General features: G+C 39.5%; 2 protein-coding genes across 24 annotated transcripts in view; both read right to left on the minus strand.

Moving 5' to 3' along the window:
• Positions 1-20,704, minus strand: part of CASK (calcium/calmodulin dependent serine protein kinase) — a 379,740-nt gene that overhangs the window by 195,881 nt on the left and 163,155 nt on the right. The gene's annotated exons all lie outside the window — the stretch shown is intronic.
• LOC114111292 (ribosome biogenesis protein WDR12-like) lies at positions 17,604-19,027 on the minus strand. Its single transcript, XM_042242035.2, is given in 2 exon segments — positions 17,604-18,731; positions 18,734-19,027. Coding segments are annotated over 2 exon segments (1,266 nt in total). The 5' UTR covers positions 18,996-19,027; the 3' UTR covers positions 17,604-17,727.

Consider the following 20,704-nt stretch of genomic DNA (forward strand, 5'->3'; position numbering starts at 1 on the left):
GTAGGAAAAGGAGTATGTCAAGGCTGTATATTGTCACCCTGCTTATTTAACTTATACGCAGAGAACATCATGAGAAATGCTGGGCTGGAAGAAGCACAAGCTGGAATCAAAATTGCTGGGAGAAATATCAATAACCTCAGATATGCAGATGACACCACCCTTATGGCAGAAAGTGAAGAGGAACTAAAAGCCTCTTGATGAAAGTGAAAGAGGAGAGTGAAAAAGTTGGCCTAAAGCTCAACATTCAGAAAATGAAGATCATGGCATCTGGTCCCATCACTTCATGGGAAATAGATGGGGAAACAGTAGAAACAGTGTCAGACTTTATTTTGGGGGGCTCCAAAATCACTGCAGATGGTGACTGCAGCCATGAAATTAAAAGATACTTATTCCTTGGAAGAAAAGTTATGACCAACCGAGATAGCATATTCAAAAGCAGAGACATTACTTTGCCAACAAAGGTCCGTCTAGTCAAGGCTATGGTTTTCCAGTGGTCATGTATGGATGTTGAGAGTTGGACTGTGAAGAAAGCTGAGCCCCAAAGAATTGATGCTTTTGAACTGTGGTGTTGGAGAAGACTCTTGAGAGTCCCTTGCACTGCAAGGAGATCCAGCCAGTCCATTCTGAAGGAGATCAACCCTGGGATTTCTTTGGAAGGAATGATGCGAAAGCTGAAATTCCAGTACTTTGGCCACCTCATGTGAAGAGCTGACTCATTGGAAAAGACTCTGATGCTGGGAGGGGCTGGGAGGGACTGGGAGCAGGAGGAGAAGGGGACGACAGAGGAGGAGAAGGCTGGATGGCATCTCTGACTCGATGGACGTGAGTCTGAGTGAACTCCGGGAGTTGGTGAAGGACAGGGAGGCCTGGTGTGCTGCAATTCATGTGGTCGCAAAGAGTCAGATATGACTGAGCGACTGAACTAAACTGAACTGAATGTCAAGGGTTTATCACAGCTATTTTTAATAGGGAGAAGTGGGAAAGAACCTAAATGCCCAACAAAAAGAAAATGATTAAATAAACTGTGGTAAATCCAGAGTAGGATATTATGCTGCCATTAAAATGATGCTATAGAAGTATATTTATTGATATAGAAAGATGTCCTAATATATTAAGATGTACAAACATATATGCATTATCTATGTGCATTCAAATGTATTGAGAAACTTTTGGATATTACAACACAGTGTTAAAGAGTAAATGGGTAGGACTCTGGATTTTTTGTTTCCTTTTTACTTAAAAAAAAAAAAAAGAACAGGTATTACCATTTTTGTCATAGTAAAAACAGTTCTAAATGTTAACAAATAAAATGCAAAAATATTCCTTCAGTATGTTGTTAAAATAGTATTTATAAGGCAGTCTTAATACTATAAAAATTATTTAAATTTAACATAATTATTATAAACATTGATGTAAAATATTAGAAAATAAAAGCTGAAGTCAGTGACATTCCACCAGGAGAAATTTTTTAAATAGAACAGCAAATTAAATCCAATGAAGGGGCAGAAGGAAATGATAATGAGAAGAAATTAATGAATAAAAAACAGGGCAAGAGGCAAAGCAAAAAAACATGCTTGGAAAAGATTTCCACAACTGAACTAGAAAAATCCCAATTTTGAGAACTGAACAATATACTTTTATTACACAGATCTCAGAATAAAATCATTAGAAAATGAGAAAATATTTAAAACTAAATAATAATGAAAATCAATGCATCAAAACTTATATGCTATAAATGCATATATTAATATTTTAAAAGAAGAAATGTTCAAGATTTATGATAAGCATCCATCTCCATAAGTTATAAAAAATCATCAAATTAAAGTAAAACAAATTAGATGGAAATAAGGATAGAAACCAATGACAAGGAAAACAAACAGATACTGGGAGGATTAACAAAGTTAAGACTTGTTCCTCGTGAAATGATAAATTTTGGGCAAGCCTGAATTTAAAAGTAGACATATACAGCAGCCTGTATGAAGAATAAAAAAGGGGATATTCTATATCCTGCAGACATTAAAAAGATGATATCAAAACTTTATACCACAAATTTGAAAATTTATATGTAATGGACAAATTTTCAGAAAAATAACTCATCAAAACACAAAAAGAATTAGAAAACCTAAATAATTCTTTACTGATTAAAGGAACTGAAATAGCAAAACTATAGGCCTAGATGGCATTTCTCACAAGTTCTACTGAACACTGTGAGGAGAAATAAAATAAATAAAAAGCAGAAACAGTTTCCAATTCATTTTATGAAGCTAGCTTAAGCTAGATATAAAACCTGTTAAGGACAGCATGTGAAAATTAATGGGTAATCTCACTAATGAACACAGATGCAAATAAGCCAAACGAAACTATACTGAGCTATATTGAAAAACTGTACAGGACCAAGATGGGTTTGCCAAAGGAATGCAAAACTGTTTCAACATTTGGAATTCAATTAATAGAATTATGTACACTGAGGTAGATTAAAGAAGAAAAAATAGTGACCACCTCAATAAAAGGAAAAAATATTTAATAAAACTATGGATTTAAATCTTAAGAAATTCTTAAATTAAGAAGGCAAAAATGTCCACTCCAACAATTTAACAGTATTGTGAAGGTTCTAGCCAGAGCAGTAAGGGCAAGATAAAGAGATGAAATGTGTAAGAATTGAAAAGGAAGAAACAAATCATCATTATTTACAGATGGTATAAGTGTATATGCAGAATATTCAAAATAATCTAAGGAAAAATGAAAATGAATCAGAATTTAGCAAAATTATTGTCATAAAACAAATGAAATTAAAAAAAATTTTTTCATTAAAGAGCATATGAATAAATCAAATAAAATGATGTATAGGGTCTCTAGACAGAAGAATATGATTTTTTTTAGGAGAAATTAAACAACTAAAATAAACGGAAAGAAAATTATCTTGTTCACAGATTGGGAGACTCAGTATTGTAAAGAGCTCATCTTTCCCAAGTTAAAGCATAAATTCAATGGAATTCCAATCAAAATCCCAACAGGTATCATATTAGAAACTGTTAAGCAGAATCTAAAATGTATATGGAAATGCAAAAGGACAAGATCCAAGGTATTTTGGGAGAATAATATGCTGGGAAGATTTGTTCTACTTCAAAATTTTATAATAAAAAGCTAAATAATTAAAACTGTACGCTATTGACACTAGGATAGACAAACAGGATAGTAGAACATAAGAGCAAGCCTAGAAACAGATACACACACACGCAGACACACACACACACATATATATGGATGCTAGATATAGGACAGAAAAGTAACTACTACAGAGTATTGGGCAAAGACAGTCTCTTCAAATACATATGTGCTTGTGTGGACCTGAATGTTCATAGCAGTACTATTCACAATAGTCCCTAGATGTCAAGAATCCAAATGTCCATTGGTAGTAGAATGGATAAAATATTAATATATTTACAAAATAGACTATTAAATAGTGATCAAAAGAAATTAGCTATAGGTGCACAAAAATTTGGCTAAATCTTAAAGATAAACCGTAAACTGCATGATTCCTTTTATATACAGTTCAAAAGCAAATAATCTTGCTATGTTGTAATAAAGCTAGGATTTACTGAGTGCTTACTATGTGACAGGTGTTTTCTAAGTGCTTTACATGCACTAATTCATTTAACAGTTACAAGAGGTCTATGAGGTTAAGTATTTTTACCGCCCTTATTTCACTTATGAGAAAACTGAGAAACAGCAGACATTACGTAACTTGCCTAAGACATCACATAGCTAGTAAGTGGCAGAGCCCGGATTTAAACTCAGGCAGTTTGACTTTAGAGACCATGCACCCAAATGTTCAGTTTACAAAGAGGGAAACTTCTAACTTCTGTTCAAGGTTCTGAGTCATTTAATGGAAGACAAGAGATTATAGCTAAGAAGGTCATAGTATGAAGAAGGGTTCTGGAGAACAATCGCATTTTCATGGTGTCATGGGGACCCCATGCTCTAGAACCATCTAGTGGTATCTTCAAAATGCAGAGCCTCCATTTCCATCCTCCCAGGTGATACATGTAAATACTTTATTGTTGATATGGTTTAAATGAATTCTCTATACGTAAGTTTGCTGATAGATGCTTTAATCCTTGCATACACAAATCAATCTCTATTGATTAGAAAAACCCAAAACTTTATTTTCTTCTAATTCAGGGCTTTTCTTATGGTACTGTCTTGATGTCTTTACAAATGTCCCATCATCTTTTCCCAATACTTTTATGCTTTATGAGCTTGCTGGAAATGTCCTCTCTCCCCTTTTCCACCTCTCTCTCTCCTACACTTACGTTGATGCTCTTCATCAACTTTGTACAAGCCAGCCTGCCTTTTCCAGCTCCCAAACATTTCCTCTACTGATCTCTTAGGGCCCTAAGAATCTGTGCCTCTCTATGGTCACTTAGAACTATATTGTCAATTATTATTATTATTAATTTCATGGATTATTAATTTCCAGGCACTTGACTGGTTTGCATAGTTTGACTATAAATAATGTGAGGGCATAAACAAGTCTTTTATCACTGCATAATATCCCACATATTGATGAATATTCACAAATACTTTTGCGGTGAATTCATTTCTGAAAGAGAGAGGAGTCATAGACACACGATCTTTTTTTAAAAAAACCCTTTCCCCATCTAAAATGGGCTTCCCTGTTAGCTCAGTTGGTAAAGAATCTGCCTACAATGCAGGAGACCCTGCTTCGATTCCTGGGTCAGGAAGATCCACTGGAGAATGGATAGGCTAGCCACCCCAGTATTCTTGGGCTTTCCTGGTGGCTCAGCTGGTATGGAATCCACCTGCAGTGCGGGAGACCTGAGTTTGATCCCTGGGTTGGGAAGATACCCTGGAGAAGGGAAAGGCTACCCATTCCAGTATTCTGGCCTGGAGAATTCCATGGACTATACCCATGGGGTCACAAAGAGTCAGACTGAGTGACTTTCACTTTCACCCATCTAAACGAAGTTCATTTGGGGAACAGTGCGTATTAGAATTTCGATGGAAGGAAAGGGTGTGTCTTGGAGGGATTCAGACAGCCTTTGCGGAGTTGGCAGCTTCCGAGATGGGTCTTGAAGAAAGGTAGAGGGGAAAGGGAAAAGTGGAGCCACGAGAATGACAGGAAGTGAGCAAGTGGGGGGGCGTGGTGGAGACTACAAGGTAGTTAGGAGGAGAGCAGTGTTTCAAGGCATTTTTTCTGACAAGTCAACAACAATAAAGCCGGAAGCACTAGGAGTCAACATGTTAGGTGGGTCTGGAGGAGATTGCGGAAATACGCAAGGGGTCATAATTGGAGCCAAGTGCTCCTCTCCCATCTATTTTGAAAATTAAGGTACAATATTACATTCCTTTGTATGAACAGACAGGGACCAGAGAAGGTATTTACACAGGCTTATTAACTATAATATGAAAGTATATAGAAACCTTCACCTCTTCAGTGGAGAAGGGAAATGTGCCCTGCAATGGGAATTCTTAATAAAGCAATTTTGATATATTATCAAGTACATTAAAATGACTGAGCATATCCCTGTATGTCTATGTACAAGCTGCATTTATTTTGGTGGGAACTGTCCCTGCCCATTTGTATGTGAAGCTTAATACCTTCCCTTCTATTGGGGTGAGCTTTCTTTATCTGTGTCCAGTAGTAACCCTTTTATATGACAATATTGAAGCAAATTAATTTTCTAGTTTCTTCAATTTTAGCTCAATCTATTGATGTTTTCCTTTGTGACTCTCAGTGCTTTGAAGTTGTAAAAGCTTGCCAAAGATCTGTTAAATAATTTTAATTTTTTGCTAGCTTTCCTATGACTTGACTTGTTTATATAAACTCTATTCTGTCTGTGGTTTTCTTTTTGGGGGAGGGGTTAGATCTAAACTGACTTCTGAATTGCTAATGCATTTTCTCAACACTATTTAAAAATCCTTCTTTTCCTATTATATTTACTGTACTTTGTATGTCCTGCTGAAAGGACTCCTTTGAAGAGAAATGCCTGGCACTGGCTGGCAAGCAGTATTTTTGTCCTGTATCCTTCTAAATGGATCGAATGCCAAGGGTGGTCTGAGGTATTTTGTGGGTCTGAATGTTTAGTAGTGTCTCAAATCAAGCCTACCACTTGTGGGTGCTGCAGATTAGGTAACATCTGAAGAGTACTGGCTCACAACTCTGTGAAGGAAAGGATGTACTGAACTCTTCAACTGAGCGTGGGTAGACACAAGGAGAGAGAGAGAGCCTCAACGGAAGGGAAAGGTCATGGTCATCAAGTGGGAAGACAGAGCACACTGCACCCACCGTTCTACCTCACAACTTTGCCTTGGACCAGCAGGGAAGCAATAACTTCCCTGGTGGCTCAGTCAGTAAAGAATCTGCCTGCTGTGCACAAGACCCGGGTTCGATTCCTAGGTCGGGAAGATCCCCTGGAGAAGAAAGAATACCCACTCCAGTATTCCTGCCTGGAGAATCCAATGGACAGAGGAGCCTGGTGGCCTATAGTCCATAGGGTCACAAGAGCTGGACATGACTGAGTGACTAAACCACACAGCAGGGTACAGATTCAAAGTTGTTTTGACCCACATGTGTGGCCTCCCTTAGTTTAGGCCTACCTGGAGCATTTGGAGAGCCTGAGACAAGTGTACCAATGGAAGTCCATGATGCCATCTGTTTAAATATTAAAAAATTATACATCAAACTTACAAATTGCTAAATATGTTCTAACCTTTGACCTTGATTCATAAGGGCCTGAAGTTTAGGATCTATTAAAAATTCTTGGGTTCCTTGGATTTCCTTACCAGAATGTAACATCTTGGGATATCCAGCCCTTGGCTAGCCCTCCATTTTTACCCCACCCCCAGCTCCATGCCTAATCTTACAGCCTTCCTATGCTGGGCCTGATATCCTAAGGTACAAGTGGGAACAGTCCAACCACAGATTTTCCAACTACTTACCAAAGCCACTGACTTCCCTTCTTGGAATGGTGTCTTCTGCCACCCCTCCTCTACTTATTCTTATTCCTTAATGCTGGGTCAATTAAGGTTGTTAGTTACAAGAAACAGAAACCAACTCTGGCTGACTTAAGCAGAAAAGGAGTTTATTAATAGGACACTGGATTGCTCAGAGTGGTAGAGATGCCTGTGAAATCAAGACTGGTGCTGTGCTGTCAGAAAGAAAACCCCGAACTGATCTGACGAGGGTACCACTGCAGCTGTCTACACCAGCTGCAGCAGCTTGCACCACTGTGTCTGTTAATGCTAGATGCTGGAGGCCTTCCAGAGGGCTACTTCAACTATACCAGTAATTGTACCTGCTATTACCTGAGAGTTCCACATGGTCCTTGTTTGTCAGGAGCTATTACATCATGGGTGGATGTCTCTGACTCATGAAACCCGTATCATATTCTCATATCCCAACGGCCAAGGAGAGCAAACACCTGGCATTTTCAGCTTCTATAGTAGAAGGTGGGCTTTGTCCTCCATCAAGACTCTTAAGATGGGATTTTCTTCAAATACCAGAAGAGGTTTCAGACACCAGGCAGCCAAAATCAATGAAAAATGACCCCTTCCTGTGGGTTCCGTTCTCAAGTCTACCTTCAACTGCTTGTGGCACCTAGCTCGTGCTACTTAACCTTTCAATCTTGGGTTGACAGTGACTCCTCAATAAAATGATGCGATTTGATTTAATAATCTCTAAAACTGCAAGGAGACCCAACCAGTCCATTCTAAAGGAGATCAGTCCTGGGTGTTCTTTGGAAGGACTGATGCTAAAGCTGAAACTTTGGCCACCTCATGTGAAGAGTTGACTCATTGGAAAAGACTCTGATGCTGGGAGGGACTGGGGGCAGGAGGAGAAGGGGATGAAAGAGGATGAGATGGCTGGATGGCATCACTGACTCGATGGACGTGAGTTTGAGTGAACTCCGGGAGTTGGTGATGGACAGGGAGGCCTGGTATGCTGCAGTTCATGGGGTCGCAGAGTTGGACATGACTGAGCGACTGAACTGAACTGAAAGTCTCTTAATACCACCCCCCGCCAAGAAATTCTGATTCTTTGAAAAAGGACTGGTTTGAAAGAATTTGCCACTTCTAAAATTGAAATGTAGTGTAAGATATTATTTATCAAGTTTTAGAAACTGAGTATTGTTTTAAGGCCTATTTAGATATCAAAGGTTGATTTGTCACCATTTTCTTGACTCCTTATCAATGCTGTTTGACAATGGTGCCTCCTAGTGGGTGAGGAACTCCAGCTACAAATGACAGCAAAGGATCCTAAGACAAGAGCAGCAGACCTCTGGATTTGTTTATGTTAAGATGCCCTTCAGTTTGGTTTTCCGAAATTCTCAGAAAAGAGAGGAAGGCAATTGTGAGCACTTGCGAGCACTAGGTAAGAACTTGACTGTCAGCCCGCAGTGTTCTCAGCAGTCCCCTCTACCAAACACACATCTCCCAAACCTCCAACATTCACACACACACACACACACACACACACACACACACACACACACACACACACACACACACACACACACCTCTTTCAGTTAAAGCTCTGAAGGAACAACCAAAAGAGGAAGAGGGGCGTCCAGCCATAAAATCATGGTAAGTCATATGACAGAATTTTAGAACTGGAAGTTTAGTTGAAAGACTTGCTTTAGGTCAGCAGCTAATTCATGGAAATTGGAATTAGAACCTCAGCTTCTTGATTCTCAGCTCCCTGGATAGCCCCATGCTTTTTTGAAGGAAGAGGTTCTTAATAGAAACTAACCTTCCAGGTCCTTATGAATCAAGGTTGAAGGTTAGAACATATTTAGCAGCTTGTAAGTTCGATGTATGACCTTTTTATACATAATTTTCCCTTGCTTTAACATAGACTTATGTAGTTTGTTGAAAGGATAGTGATAGTCTACTTCTTTAAGGGCCTTTTAAAAAAGTACTGCAAATGCTCACAGATGAAGAGATCTCATCTGTGCTTTCTTTCCCATCTGACCAGAAGACAGACAGATGGTTTCACAGTGCTAGTGAGGAACTAAGTTTCCAAAGTACCCTTGTTTCTTCTCCCAGCATGAGGTCTACAGGGTTCATCTAAGACACTGGTTACTACATAGGGCTTCCCTGGTGGCTCAGAGGGTAAGGCGACTGCCTGCAATGTGGGTGACCCAGGTTTGATCCCTGGGTCGGAAAGATCCCCTGGAGAAGGAAATGGCAACCCACTCCAGTATTCTTGCCTGGAAAAATCCCATGGACAGAGGGTTACTATATGGCCACCAGTATATTTGCACAGGGCCAAGTGTCCAAAGGCCTGGGAACTTGGAACTTCTTTCTTTTCTATCCTGCCTACTCTCCCCAGATCTTTAAACTTCATTAATTCTTAACAAAAAAAGTTAGACCTCTGATCTAGTCCTGCTTACTTGCACAGGTGAGAGTCAAGACAGACCCTCTGCCACTCAAAACAAAGTCACTCAAAATCACTGCACCATTACTTGGCACCATTTCAGTTTACTTTTTATCCTGTATAAATTCCTATAACTCCAGTATGGGGATTATGTGTATGATTCTTTGTAAGTCTCTGTAGCTCTTCTTCCCACCTCTTCTCTCTAGAAATACAGTTCTCCTCTTGCTCCTCAAAGCCTTCTCTTCATTTGCAGGCAGGTTTCTCAATGCAGTCCCTGTCATCACTAGCAGGAAAGCTCCTGGCCTATAGGAGGGAGCACTCCTTCAAGGGATACAGATAGGAAAACTGCAACATGAGTCTCCTAGCCATGTGTGGGATACAAGGATTTGGGGCCATTCTTTGACAGTTCTACCTCTGGCACGTCCTCAGTTCATCTGTCTCAAGGAACATCTAAAGAACGGTAAATCATCAGGCCACACTCTGATGTGGTGTTCCATGTGAGAGAGATGGGCTAATTTGGAAAAAGATCCCATCTTTGGCAAACATACCAGGGATTAAAAACTCATCACACAGTTAATTATTGATTTTGCTTTCAGGTTACCACCATTTATACTCTGAAATCAAACTGGCTGGTATAATTCTTATTTCTAGGCAGGTTCCTAGCTAACATGAAGATGCTAATGTTGGTACTTAGAAAACCAGAGATATAAACAGAGGCATAATCATAGGTATCTGCCTAAGATTAAATCGTTTCAATTAAGCAAGAAAAACAGAACCATTCCTATGCCCTCATGAGAAGATCCCATATGCCCATGAATTATTTCCAAGTTTCAAATATGACAAAGAAATTGGAGTTCTTGAATGTTCAAATAACATCATAGCCAATTCGCAAACAGCAACCAAACTCTGTATGTGGACAAAGAAAAGTCAATAGTTAACTAGAAAGATCCTTTGAGTATTATAGGAAGGCATAGATAACTAAGTTTATTATCCTCATAGACTGTGGTTTTCACACTAGTCACTCCTCTGGGATAAGATACTGAAGATTTCTGTTTAATGTAGATATGATAATAGCTAACAACAAAGATTGACTGAGCATTTAACTATACATCAAGTGCCATTTTAAGAGCTTTACATGTAATAACTTATTTAATCCTCATAACAACACAAAGAGACAGGTACAGATGAGGAAATTGAGGCTTAAGACAAATGTTATATAACTTGTCCAAGGTTACATGGTTAGAAAGTAGCAGAGTCAGGATTTGAACCTAAGCAATCTGGTTCCAGAATCCCACCTCTTAAACTCTCATCCTGAGGCTCTGTAACAGACAGAGTTTATGACAATCACAATGAAGGTGATGGTAAGACTATCCAGCGTTTGGATTATCAGAATACTTCCTCATTTCCTTTCATTCTTGCAAGTACTTGGGTAGAAATTGAAGTACCAAGAGGTGAAATGGGCCCTGTTCTAATGGTTATAACTCCTAACCTTCACCTTGAGCCCAGATTCTTCTCCTGAGGGGCCAGATTCATATGGGCAGCTGTGTACCACACATCACCAGGTAGGAGTCCCACAACTGCCACAAACTCGGATGATCCAAAAGTTAATTCACAACTTTCTTCCCCAAACCATATTTCTATCTGAAGGGGATAGTCTTTCTTCTGTTTGGTAAAGTTTGGGACTATTATCTTTTCGAGTAAGGGCTCCCCTCATCATCACTCTCTCTGCATTTTACTTCTAGAATTCTGTATGAATTCGTGTATGTTGGATCTTCTCAATGTGGCTTTCATGACTCTTAGCGTCTCTTTCATACTTACTGTCTCTGTCTAACTGTGCTTTCTTCTATGTTGGTTCTTCAGGACTGTCTTTGAACTTGGCCAGACTGATTCCCAACATGCAGTGTGTGCACACACATTACGTGCTCTCTCAAGGACTTTCCAATGTTTACCAAATAGAACAGCCTCTTGTATGAATGTTACCTGTTCTCATTATCTTTTTCAGGACACTGAAGTCCCTTTCAGATCTTCCTAATAGTTCCACTTCCTTTAGACCAAATTTCCTATGTTGAGTTTGTTTCAGGATGTTAGTTTTTCCTTGTATGCTTTGAAATTTTCATTCAAACGCTAATTTTAACTGGGGATTTCTTATTTTTGTTTTTCTCTTTAGGCCCCCCTGAGCTATCCTTTTAGGTAGGATGGCTAGCGTTTTTCTTAGCTACTGTTTAGGCTGAGGGTGTCTGTCTCATCCCTGCATTTCATGTGGTGAGCCAGACTCCAGTTCTCTTCCTCTTACGGGCTCTCAGTTTCTGTTACAATGAAGAAGCTGAACTCTAAAATCTCATCTTGCCTGGAATTCTTTATCGACTTCAGTTTCGACTGTCTACTACATTGTTCACACGGAGTCTAGGGGTTTCTCCCTGGTGGACAAAATCTGATTATATTATTACCTTGGTAGAATTACTCCACTGTGCTCTACTACCTACAGAATAAACTTTAAAGTCTGATCACATGTCACCTCCTCAGAAAGGGCTTATGTGAACATCCTATCTGAAGTAGCATCCTCATCACTCTTTATCCCTTATGTGGTCCTTGTTCTTGGCAGCACTTGTCATTACTGGCTATTATTACCACACATTTACTTGTCAGTTTGTCTCTTCCAGGAGAACGTAAGTTTCATGAAGGCACTGATTTTGAATTACTCACTGTTAAATCCTCAGAACCTAGAACAGTACCTGGCACATTGTAGGCATTCAATAAATACATGTGAATGGATGTAGTAATATTAAAATCCTTGACATGGCAGCAGTGCTTGCTTCAGCAGCACATATACTAAAATTACCGTAGGAGCAAAACCCCTAGATGTATCAGAGCAATTAAAGAGTGAGGGCTGTCAAACCGCCAAGATTGGAATCTTGGCTGCAGCACACCAACTTTGGGACCTTGAGCGAGTCACAGCCTCCTAAGCTGCAGTCTTCTCATCTGTAAAATGGGTAGTTAACCTTAGTGGGTTGCTGAGAGGAATTAGCAGACAATAGACAAGTTAGTGTAGCATGTGCAATCACACCCATCACCAAAGGTTTTTTACTATTACACGTCCAAGCTCATCTCCAGTCATTCTCTCATCTTGTACCACGTTCCAAAGTAACAGCCCACTATGAATAATGGTGCCTCAACCATATAAGCTGACTCACATTTCTTGCTATTCCACATGCTCTTGCCCATAATGGTTACCTCCTTTCCCACTCATATCGTCAATTTGCTTCACATTCAAAATTACACTCTTCCACCTAGAACCCTAGTCCAAGCACGGAAAAGAAGTGGGCTTTGATTTCCCCAGGTGCGACATGGGACAGATGCCAAATTCAAAAGGAGGTTATCCATAGGGGTCAGGTCAATACCTTAGGATACACAGCGTTTTACAACAGAAAGAGGAAACTGAGCTAATCAGATAAATTAATTCACTCATTCACTCACAGTCTCTTTCTTTCTCTGTCTGGAATGTGACATAAGAGAAGCAGAAGGAAACAGCTGGCCCTGCAGGTCATGCAGACTTGGGAACTGGGGTCCCTGTTTGGGGCTCTGGGCAAGTCCTTGAGTAAATATGGAAAGCTGGTCTTTCCAGAGCAAAGGAGATGTAAAACCCTGAGGGATGAAGGGAATAGTAACCCAGTTCCTGAAGTTTTTCTTTCTAGTTCTTATGAGGCCTGGCTTCATTCTGTTTTCTTTCTTTACATTTCACAAGATTTCAGTATCTTTACTTTTGTCTAGCTTGGTCCCTGTTACTGCCACTTGGCAAACTCCAGATCATCCTTCACATTTCAGTATTGCCTCCTCTATGAGGGATCTTTCTCTTCCTTCCTCTCTTTCTCCTTCTCATTATAATGTTTCCATGCCCATCCACCTCCATACTGAGCTTCCAGCTATATTTCATAGATAAAAGGCATTAAGAAACAAAATTATTAAGTTTCTGACAGACTTAGGACACCAGCACAGGCCTCTCCATTTGCCCTCTCATATTTCACTCTCTCTGTCTCACTAAGGAAATAAGCAATCAGATAGAGACACCAAATAGGAGAAAAGAGATACCAAGAGATGGCATAAAGGGAGGATATCTCAGAACAGAGCTCATGCATAGCATGAGCACTGGATACTGGTTGAGGAATAAGCAAGTTTGGTGAAGGATGGAACCAAGAATTGCAAAAACCCTTCATTTCCACACAATATTGTTCTTGATACACTCTTTACCTGGCATCTGTGACATCCAGCAGTCATGATTTTCTTTCCAGCTCTTGAGCTATTCCTTTGCTATCTCATTTGATAGCTATTCCTCCTATTCTACACCCAACCCTTTCAAATTTGGAAGACCCTCAGTCCTCAAGTCCTCTATTCATAACCTTCTATATACCCTTCCTAAACCATATAACTGGCCTTCCCCGGTGGCTCAGACTGTAAAGAATCTGCCTGCAGTGCAGGAGACCCGGGTTTGATCCCTGGGTTGGAGAGATTCCCTGGTCAGAGGAGGGCAAGACAACCCACTCCAGTATTCTGGCCTGGAGAATTCCATGGACAGAGGAGCCTGGCAGGCTACAGTCCATGTGGTCACAAAGAGTCAGATATGATTAAGCACAGAACAAACCATCTAAATAGCTGCTGCTGCTACTAAGTCACTTCAGTCGTGTCTGACTCTGTGTGACCCCATAGACGGTAGCCCACCAGGCTCTGCCGTCCCTGGGCTTCTCCAGGCAAGAACACTGGAGTGAGTTGCCATTTCCTTCTCCAATGCATGAAAGTGAAAAGTGAAAGTGAAGCTCAGTCGTGTCCAACTCTTCGTGACCCCATGGACTGCAGCCTACCAGGCTCCTCTGTCCATGGGATTTTCCAGGCAAGAGTACTGGAGTGGGGTGCCATTGCCTTCTCTGACCTAAATAGCAACCATCCTCAAATCTCTGTATCTATCCAAGATCTCTCTCTAGGTGCCTCATCTATATATTTAGCTTCATCTTTAGCAGTTTCACTTAGATGTCTCACAGAAACTTCAAACTCAACACGTCCAAAATGTACTTTACCATTTATTTCCAAGCACCATTATCTTATCAAGTGCTCAAGTCAGTGATCAGAGAATCAACTTTGACTCCTACTTCCTTATTTCCTTCATCCAATCATCAACTCCTATCCATTCTAATTCCTAAACATATTCAGGTTCTATTCACTTCCTTTCACTACTACTGACACTGATTTATCCTAGCCATCAACATTCATACTAAATCACTCTAATGGCCTCCTAATTCTCTCCACATTTAAATCCATTTCTCTAGCAATACTATAGCCAAAAAATGCTTTTAAAATGGAAGTCTGATCATATACCTTTGCTTATCATGGCATCTACATCTTTAAGATAAAATCCCAAATCCATGCCATGTCTTAAAAGACTCATCAAGATTTTGCCCTTATTTCTTGTGAACCTCTTGAACCCTTGATGGTGTGCAGGAGAAATATGAAGAGTATCTTTAAGCCAAATATTACTTTCTACACTCTGGTAAAAAGGCAGAACAAATATATTTTTCATATCCCCATACTAATATTCAAAGACACTGCCTACTGACTCAAGTCAATGACCAGTAGAGGGACTAACAACCTTATCTCTACTTCTAAGTATTACAAATTCTCTTGGGCCCAGTATTCTCACAAAGATATGAAATAAGATAAGGATTAAGGCTATAAAAACAAAACAGAATTCATCTACAACTCTCTGTCTAGACTTATACATGTAAGGGCAGTTTTAGAATGAAATGAGGTATTTTACTAATTAATATGATTGAGAGATTAGTTCAGTTCTTTATATCACAATTTCAAGTTAAAGTCTACAACTCTTATGCAACGCTCGTAGGAATGCAAAGTGGTACAACATTTATAGATGGAATTTGGCATTAATAATAGTATAAAATGATGTATATATAAGGTTATTAATGTAAAAGAAGAAGACTGGAAATTACCCAAATATCCATCAATAGGGACCTGAGTTAATAAACAATTCTACATCCATAATGGAGTACTAAACAGGTGTAAATAGGAATGAAGAAGATGTTTACATATCGCTATGGAAAGATACCTAGTGTTTTCATATTGTGAAATTTTAAAATAATCAAAGTTTAGAAGAGAGTATGTAGGAGTGTGTAAGAAGGGGGTGGTACAAAAATATATATGCATTTTCTTATAAATGAAAAATAAAATTAAAACTAATTTTACAAAATAATTTCTTCTAAGGTAGGAAGTGAATGGGAACAGAGTCAAGTGAGACCTTTCTGAATGAATCTTATTCATAAGTTTGACTTTTCAATCATGTACATATATTTAATAATCTAAAAACAAAATTAAGTCAAGAAGAAGTAAGAGGCAATTCCTAAAATTTAAGTGATACAGACATCTGAGTAAGCTCAGGAGAGTGTACCAGAGCAACACCCTGGTTGTGATATCATACTAGTTTTGCAAAATGTTAACACTGGGAGAAACAGGGAAACATCTGTAATAAAAGGATCTCTCTGTATTATTTCTTACAGCTGCATGGAAGTCTATAATTATCTCAATAAAAACTTTAATAAAAAAAGAAACTGAAATAAACATACCTAACTGTATATCAAGCTTATGGCATAGGCACAAAGAGAACAGTTATTTAATTGACTTTAAAACCCAGTGTTTTGATTGTGCCACCCTACTGGGATATACTCAAAGGATGAAAACAAGGGCAAAGAAATCCTAATCTGTATTCAGTGTCTTGCTTTTATTATATCCTTAAACTAGTGGGATGAAGCTATTAGTAGTATGTTACTGTGGCAAGACATCCAGATTTCCAGACAAAAGATGTATGAATATAAAAATTTAGAAGTTAAGTAAAATTTTTACTAAATTATGTTAAATATTATAGTATAATGTATATAGTATTATATAGTATAATGTATACTATACACTATACACTATAGTATAGTGTATAGTATAATGTATACTATACAGTAAGTATTAGAGTGAAAAAGTTGGCTTAAAGCTCAACATTCAGAAAACGAAGACATGGCATCTGGTGCCATTACTTCATGGCAAATAGATGGGGAAACAGTGGAAACAGTGTCAGACTTTATTTTTCTGGGCTCCAAAATCACTGCAGATGGTGATTGCAGCCATGAAATTAAAAGACGCTTACTCCTTGGAAGGAAAGTTATGACCAACCTAGATAGCATATTGAAAAGCAGAGACATTACTTTGCCAACAAACGTCCGTCTAGTCAAGGCTATGGTTTTCCAGTGGTCATGTATGGATGTGAGAGTTGGACTGTGAAGAAAGCTGAGCACCGAAGAATTGATGCTTTTGAACTGTGGTGTTGGAGAAGACTCTTGAGAGTCCCTTGGACTGCAAGGAGGTCCAACCAGTCCATTCTAAAAGAGATCAGTCCTGGGTGTTCTTTGGAAAGACTGATGCTAAAGCTGAAACTCCAGTACTTTGGCCACCTCATGCGAAGAGTTGACTCATTGGAAAAGACTCTGATGCTGGGAGGGATTGGGGGCAGGAGGAGAAGGGGACGACAGCGGATGAGATGGCCGGATGGCATCACTGACTCGATGGACATGAGTCTGAGTGAACTCCGGGAGTTGGTGATGGACAGGGAGGCCTGGCGTGCTGCGATTCATGGGGTCGCAAAGAGTCAGACACGACTGAGAGACTGAACTGAACTGATATAGTATAATGTATAAAGTGTTATAGTATAATAAATAAAATAATATAATATAAATTAAGTATTATAGTATAATATCTAGTATAATGCTAAGTGAAATAAGTCAGATGAAGAGAAATACTGTATGACATGACTTATATGTGGAATCTAAAAAAATAAAAACAAGTGAATACTTATTTCCAGTTACCAGTGAGGAAAAGGAGAAAGGAGGGGCAAGACAGGGGTAGAGGATTAAGAGGTACAAAATATTATGTATAAAATAAATAAGATACAAGGATATATTATATGACACAGGGAATAAAATTAATGTTCTATAATAAACACAAATGGAGGACAACCTATAAAAGTTGTGGATCACTATATTGTATACCTGTAACATATATTAACTAACCTCAATTAAAAAAATAATTTAAAAACCTAAATTAAAAATTAAGTCAAAAACTCTAATTTCTTTCTTGTTTTTATTTTTTATTTTTTTTTTCAAGGGGGAAACAGTATATTAACTTTAATCTAAAAGGCTGCTTCCTGTATCTGTCTGGTGTTAGCTGAGTATTCTCTATTGATTTTATTTACAGAAGGAATCTGTAGTCAGATTTATCTTTCACTTTCATGCCCCCACATGGGAAGTTGTAGGTGAATATCTGTAGGAATACAATTTATTGTCTGCTCCTCCACTCAGAAGTAACCCTGAGTCTGTCCAGTCTACACTCAGAACTTTGTCTTCATGAGCAGCCAGATCATAGAGAGGAGCCTTACAACTTCTGGTATCCCACAGCTTAACCATGTTATCTAAAGAACCAGAAATGAGCTGCTGTTCATGGGTAGGAGACCACTTTACTGATGTTACCCAACCTGTATGTGAGGTTAGGGACAGTGACACCAAAGAACCATCTTTAGTTCTGGGATCCCACAGTCTGATATGCCTATCTGTACTTCCAGATGCTAAACGTTTACAAAGTGGAGAATAGGAGATACAATTAAACACTTTATTTCCCGTCAAAGTTGACTTTAGACTGCCAGACTCAACATCCCATACTTTAATCATGTGGTCCCAAGACACACTGCAGATTTCTTCAGCATCTGACCACAGAACTGAGGAAATGGCTTCCTTGTGGCCAGAGAGGGTCACAATGGGAGTCCTTGTTAGTCCCAACTGCTCTGTTTGGTGTTTCTTTCTTGGTCGATTTGTGGATTCTTCCATTTCATCTTCTTCATCTGTAGGAACTGTAGACCAAATCTTTAGCATCTTATCCCAGGAGCCACTGCAAAATTTGGTTCCTGTGCTGTCCACAGCTATGGAATCCACACTGCCAGCATGACCCCTGCAGCAGCGCAGAGCCTTCACCTTGTTCCTTTCCACATTCCACTCCCATAAGAGAATAGTCTGATCCATAGAGGCACTCAGTAGTAGACAAGACAAATTGTCTTTTTTAACCCAGGCCACATCTTTTACAACATCTGTATGTCCCACAATTGTCATTATTGATTTTCTTCCCAAGGACCAGATCCGAGAAGTCTTATCATAAGAACCAGTCAAGATCCATTCCTCTGTCCCTTCGATTGCACTGATCCAGTCATCATGGAACATGCATTGTTCCGGCTGAGGGGCATGTACTTCTCCACGTACTCTAGTTCCACAACTTCTGATGAGATGTTTTCCAGTTCCATGTGTTTGAACAAGGGCATTCGTAGAAACTGGCCCTTGATGAGGAAATCAAACTCCACATGTTTGTGGAACTCATTTTTGGCCTCCAACAATTTATTGATGATGTTACTAAGGTCAGCAATTTCAGAGGCTGCAGGTATGGAGAAGGGAACATCATCTACCGCATATTTCTTGTTGTCAGTGAAGAAGCATGTTTGGAGCTGAGCCATGGCGTACCAATCAGGAAGGAAACACGCGACGGTGGCTGATCATGATCTTTTCTAAAGCGGCTGCGCTGCGCGCTCCCAGTGGCCGCGGCTGCACACTGTACTGGTCTCCATGGCGCGGCCTCGGAACCAAGACGAAGTTGAGTAGACTTGTTTTGAATTTTCTCCCCTCTGCTCCAACAGTTTGTGGACTTCCCTTCTCGCCCTCTAGGGCGCTCTGCGGCGGCGGGACTGGGGAAGTCGGAGGTTTGGTAGAGCTGTCTACGCCGGCGGGCGAGACGCTACCTCCCAACCCGCTCCCCCACCCCCTCCCGCCCTTTCTTTCTGCTGCCTCCTCCTCCTGTCTCTTTCTTGTTTTTAAAAAACTTTATCTTATGGAAAATTTCAAAAGTATAAAGTAATGAAGGCTCCTATATTCACTACCCTACTCCAACAATCAACAACTCACTGGCTAATCCTGTTTTATCTACACTTCAGTCCTATTCCCACTGCTCACCCCTTACCTGATTCTTATGCAAATCCAAGACTTTATGCGCAAATATTTTAGTACTTACCTCCAAATTGTAGGAACCCTTGTTGCAAAATAACTTCTATAAAATTATAAAATGATACATTAAAAACTAACAATTCCTTATTATATAATAAATGTCTCACTAAATAAAAATTTGTAATTGTTACTTTAAACTGGAGATAATAGTGTAAACTCAAGGTTTCATGTTTGATTGTTTAAGTCTGATTGAAGAAAACTTTTTCATTTCTAATAACTAGATTTACATAAAAACTGCAAAGATAGTACAGAGAGTCCTTGTATACCCCTCACTCAACTTCCCTAATGTTAACATCTTAGGCAACCATAGTACATTTGTCAAAACTAAGAGAGTAACACTGGTGCATTACTATTAACTCAACTCCAGATTGTATTTGGACTTCACATGTTTGTTGACTAAAATACTTTCTTTGTTCTGAAAAAAAAATTTTTTTTTTTAGATGGCAGTTGTGGGTTTGGGGGTAAGGATACCACAGAGGTGAAATGTCCTTCTGAGAACATCACCTCAGTGGGCATGCGATATCCACATGACTTACCAGTGATGTTAACTTGCTTCTTTGGTTAAAAAGGATCAGCCAAGTTTCTCCTTTGTAAAGTTACTATGTTCCCCTTTCCAACCTCTGTTCTTCGAAAATGAGTTGCTAGGTCCAGTCTACACTTAAGACGGGAGGGGATTATCTACATATATTATGTGGAACTCTTTTGTAAGAAGATTTTTCTCTTCTCTGTGTGTATGTTCAATCATCTCTGACTCTTTGCGACCCAATGGGCTGTAGCCCACCAGGCTCCTCTGTCCATGGGATTCTTCAGGCAAGAATACTGGAGTGGGTTGCCATTTCCTCCTCAAGGGGATCTTCCCAACCCAGGAGTTGAACCCATATCTCCTGTGTCTCCTGCATTGGCAGGTGGATTCTTTACCCACTGAGCCACCTGGGAAGCAGCTCTTCTTTACCACTGATTTATTCAATAATTTATTTATATTGGTACGGGCTCATATATACTTAATTTATACCTTGGGTTATAGCCTAGTACTGGGCTTCCCAGGTGGCGCTAGTGGTAAGAACCTGCCTGCTAATGCAGGAGATGTAAGAGACACAAGTTTGGTCCCTGGGTTCAGAGCCTCGTGGGTGATAGCCCATGGGGTTGCAAAGAGTTGGACATGACT

The sequence above is a fragment of the Ovis aries genome, chromosome X (assembly GCF_016772045.2).
Source record: "Ovis aries strain OAR_USU_Benz2616 breed Rambouillet chromosome X, ARS-UI_Ramb_v3.0, whole genome shotgun sequence".
In the NCBI taxonomy this organism is placed as follows: Eukaryota; Metazoa; Chordata; class Mammalia; order Artiodactyla; family Bovidae; genus Ovis; species Ovis aries.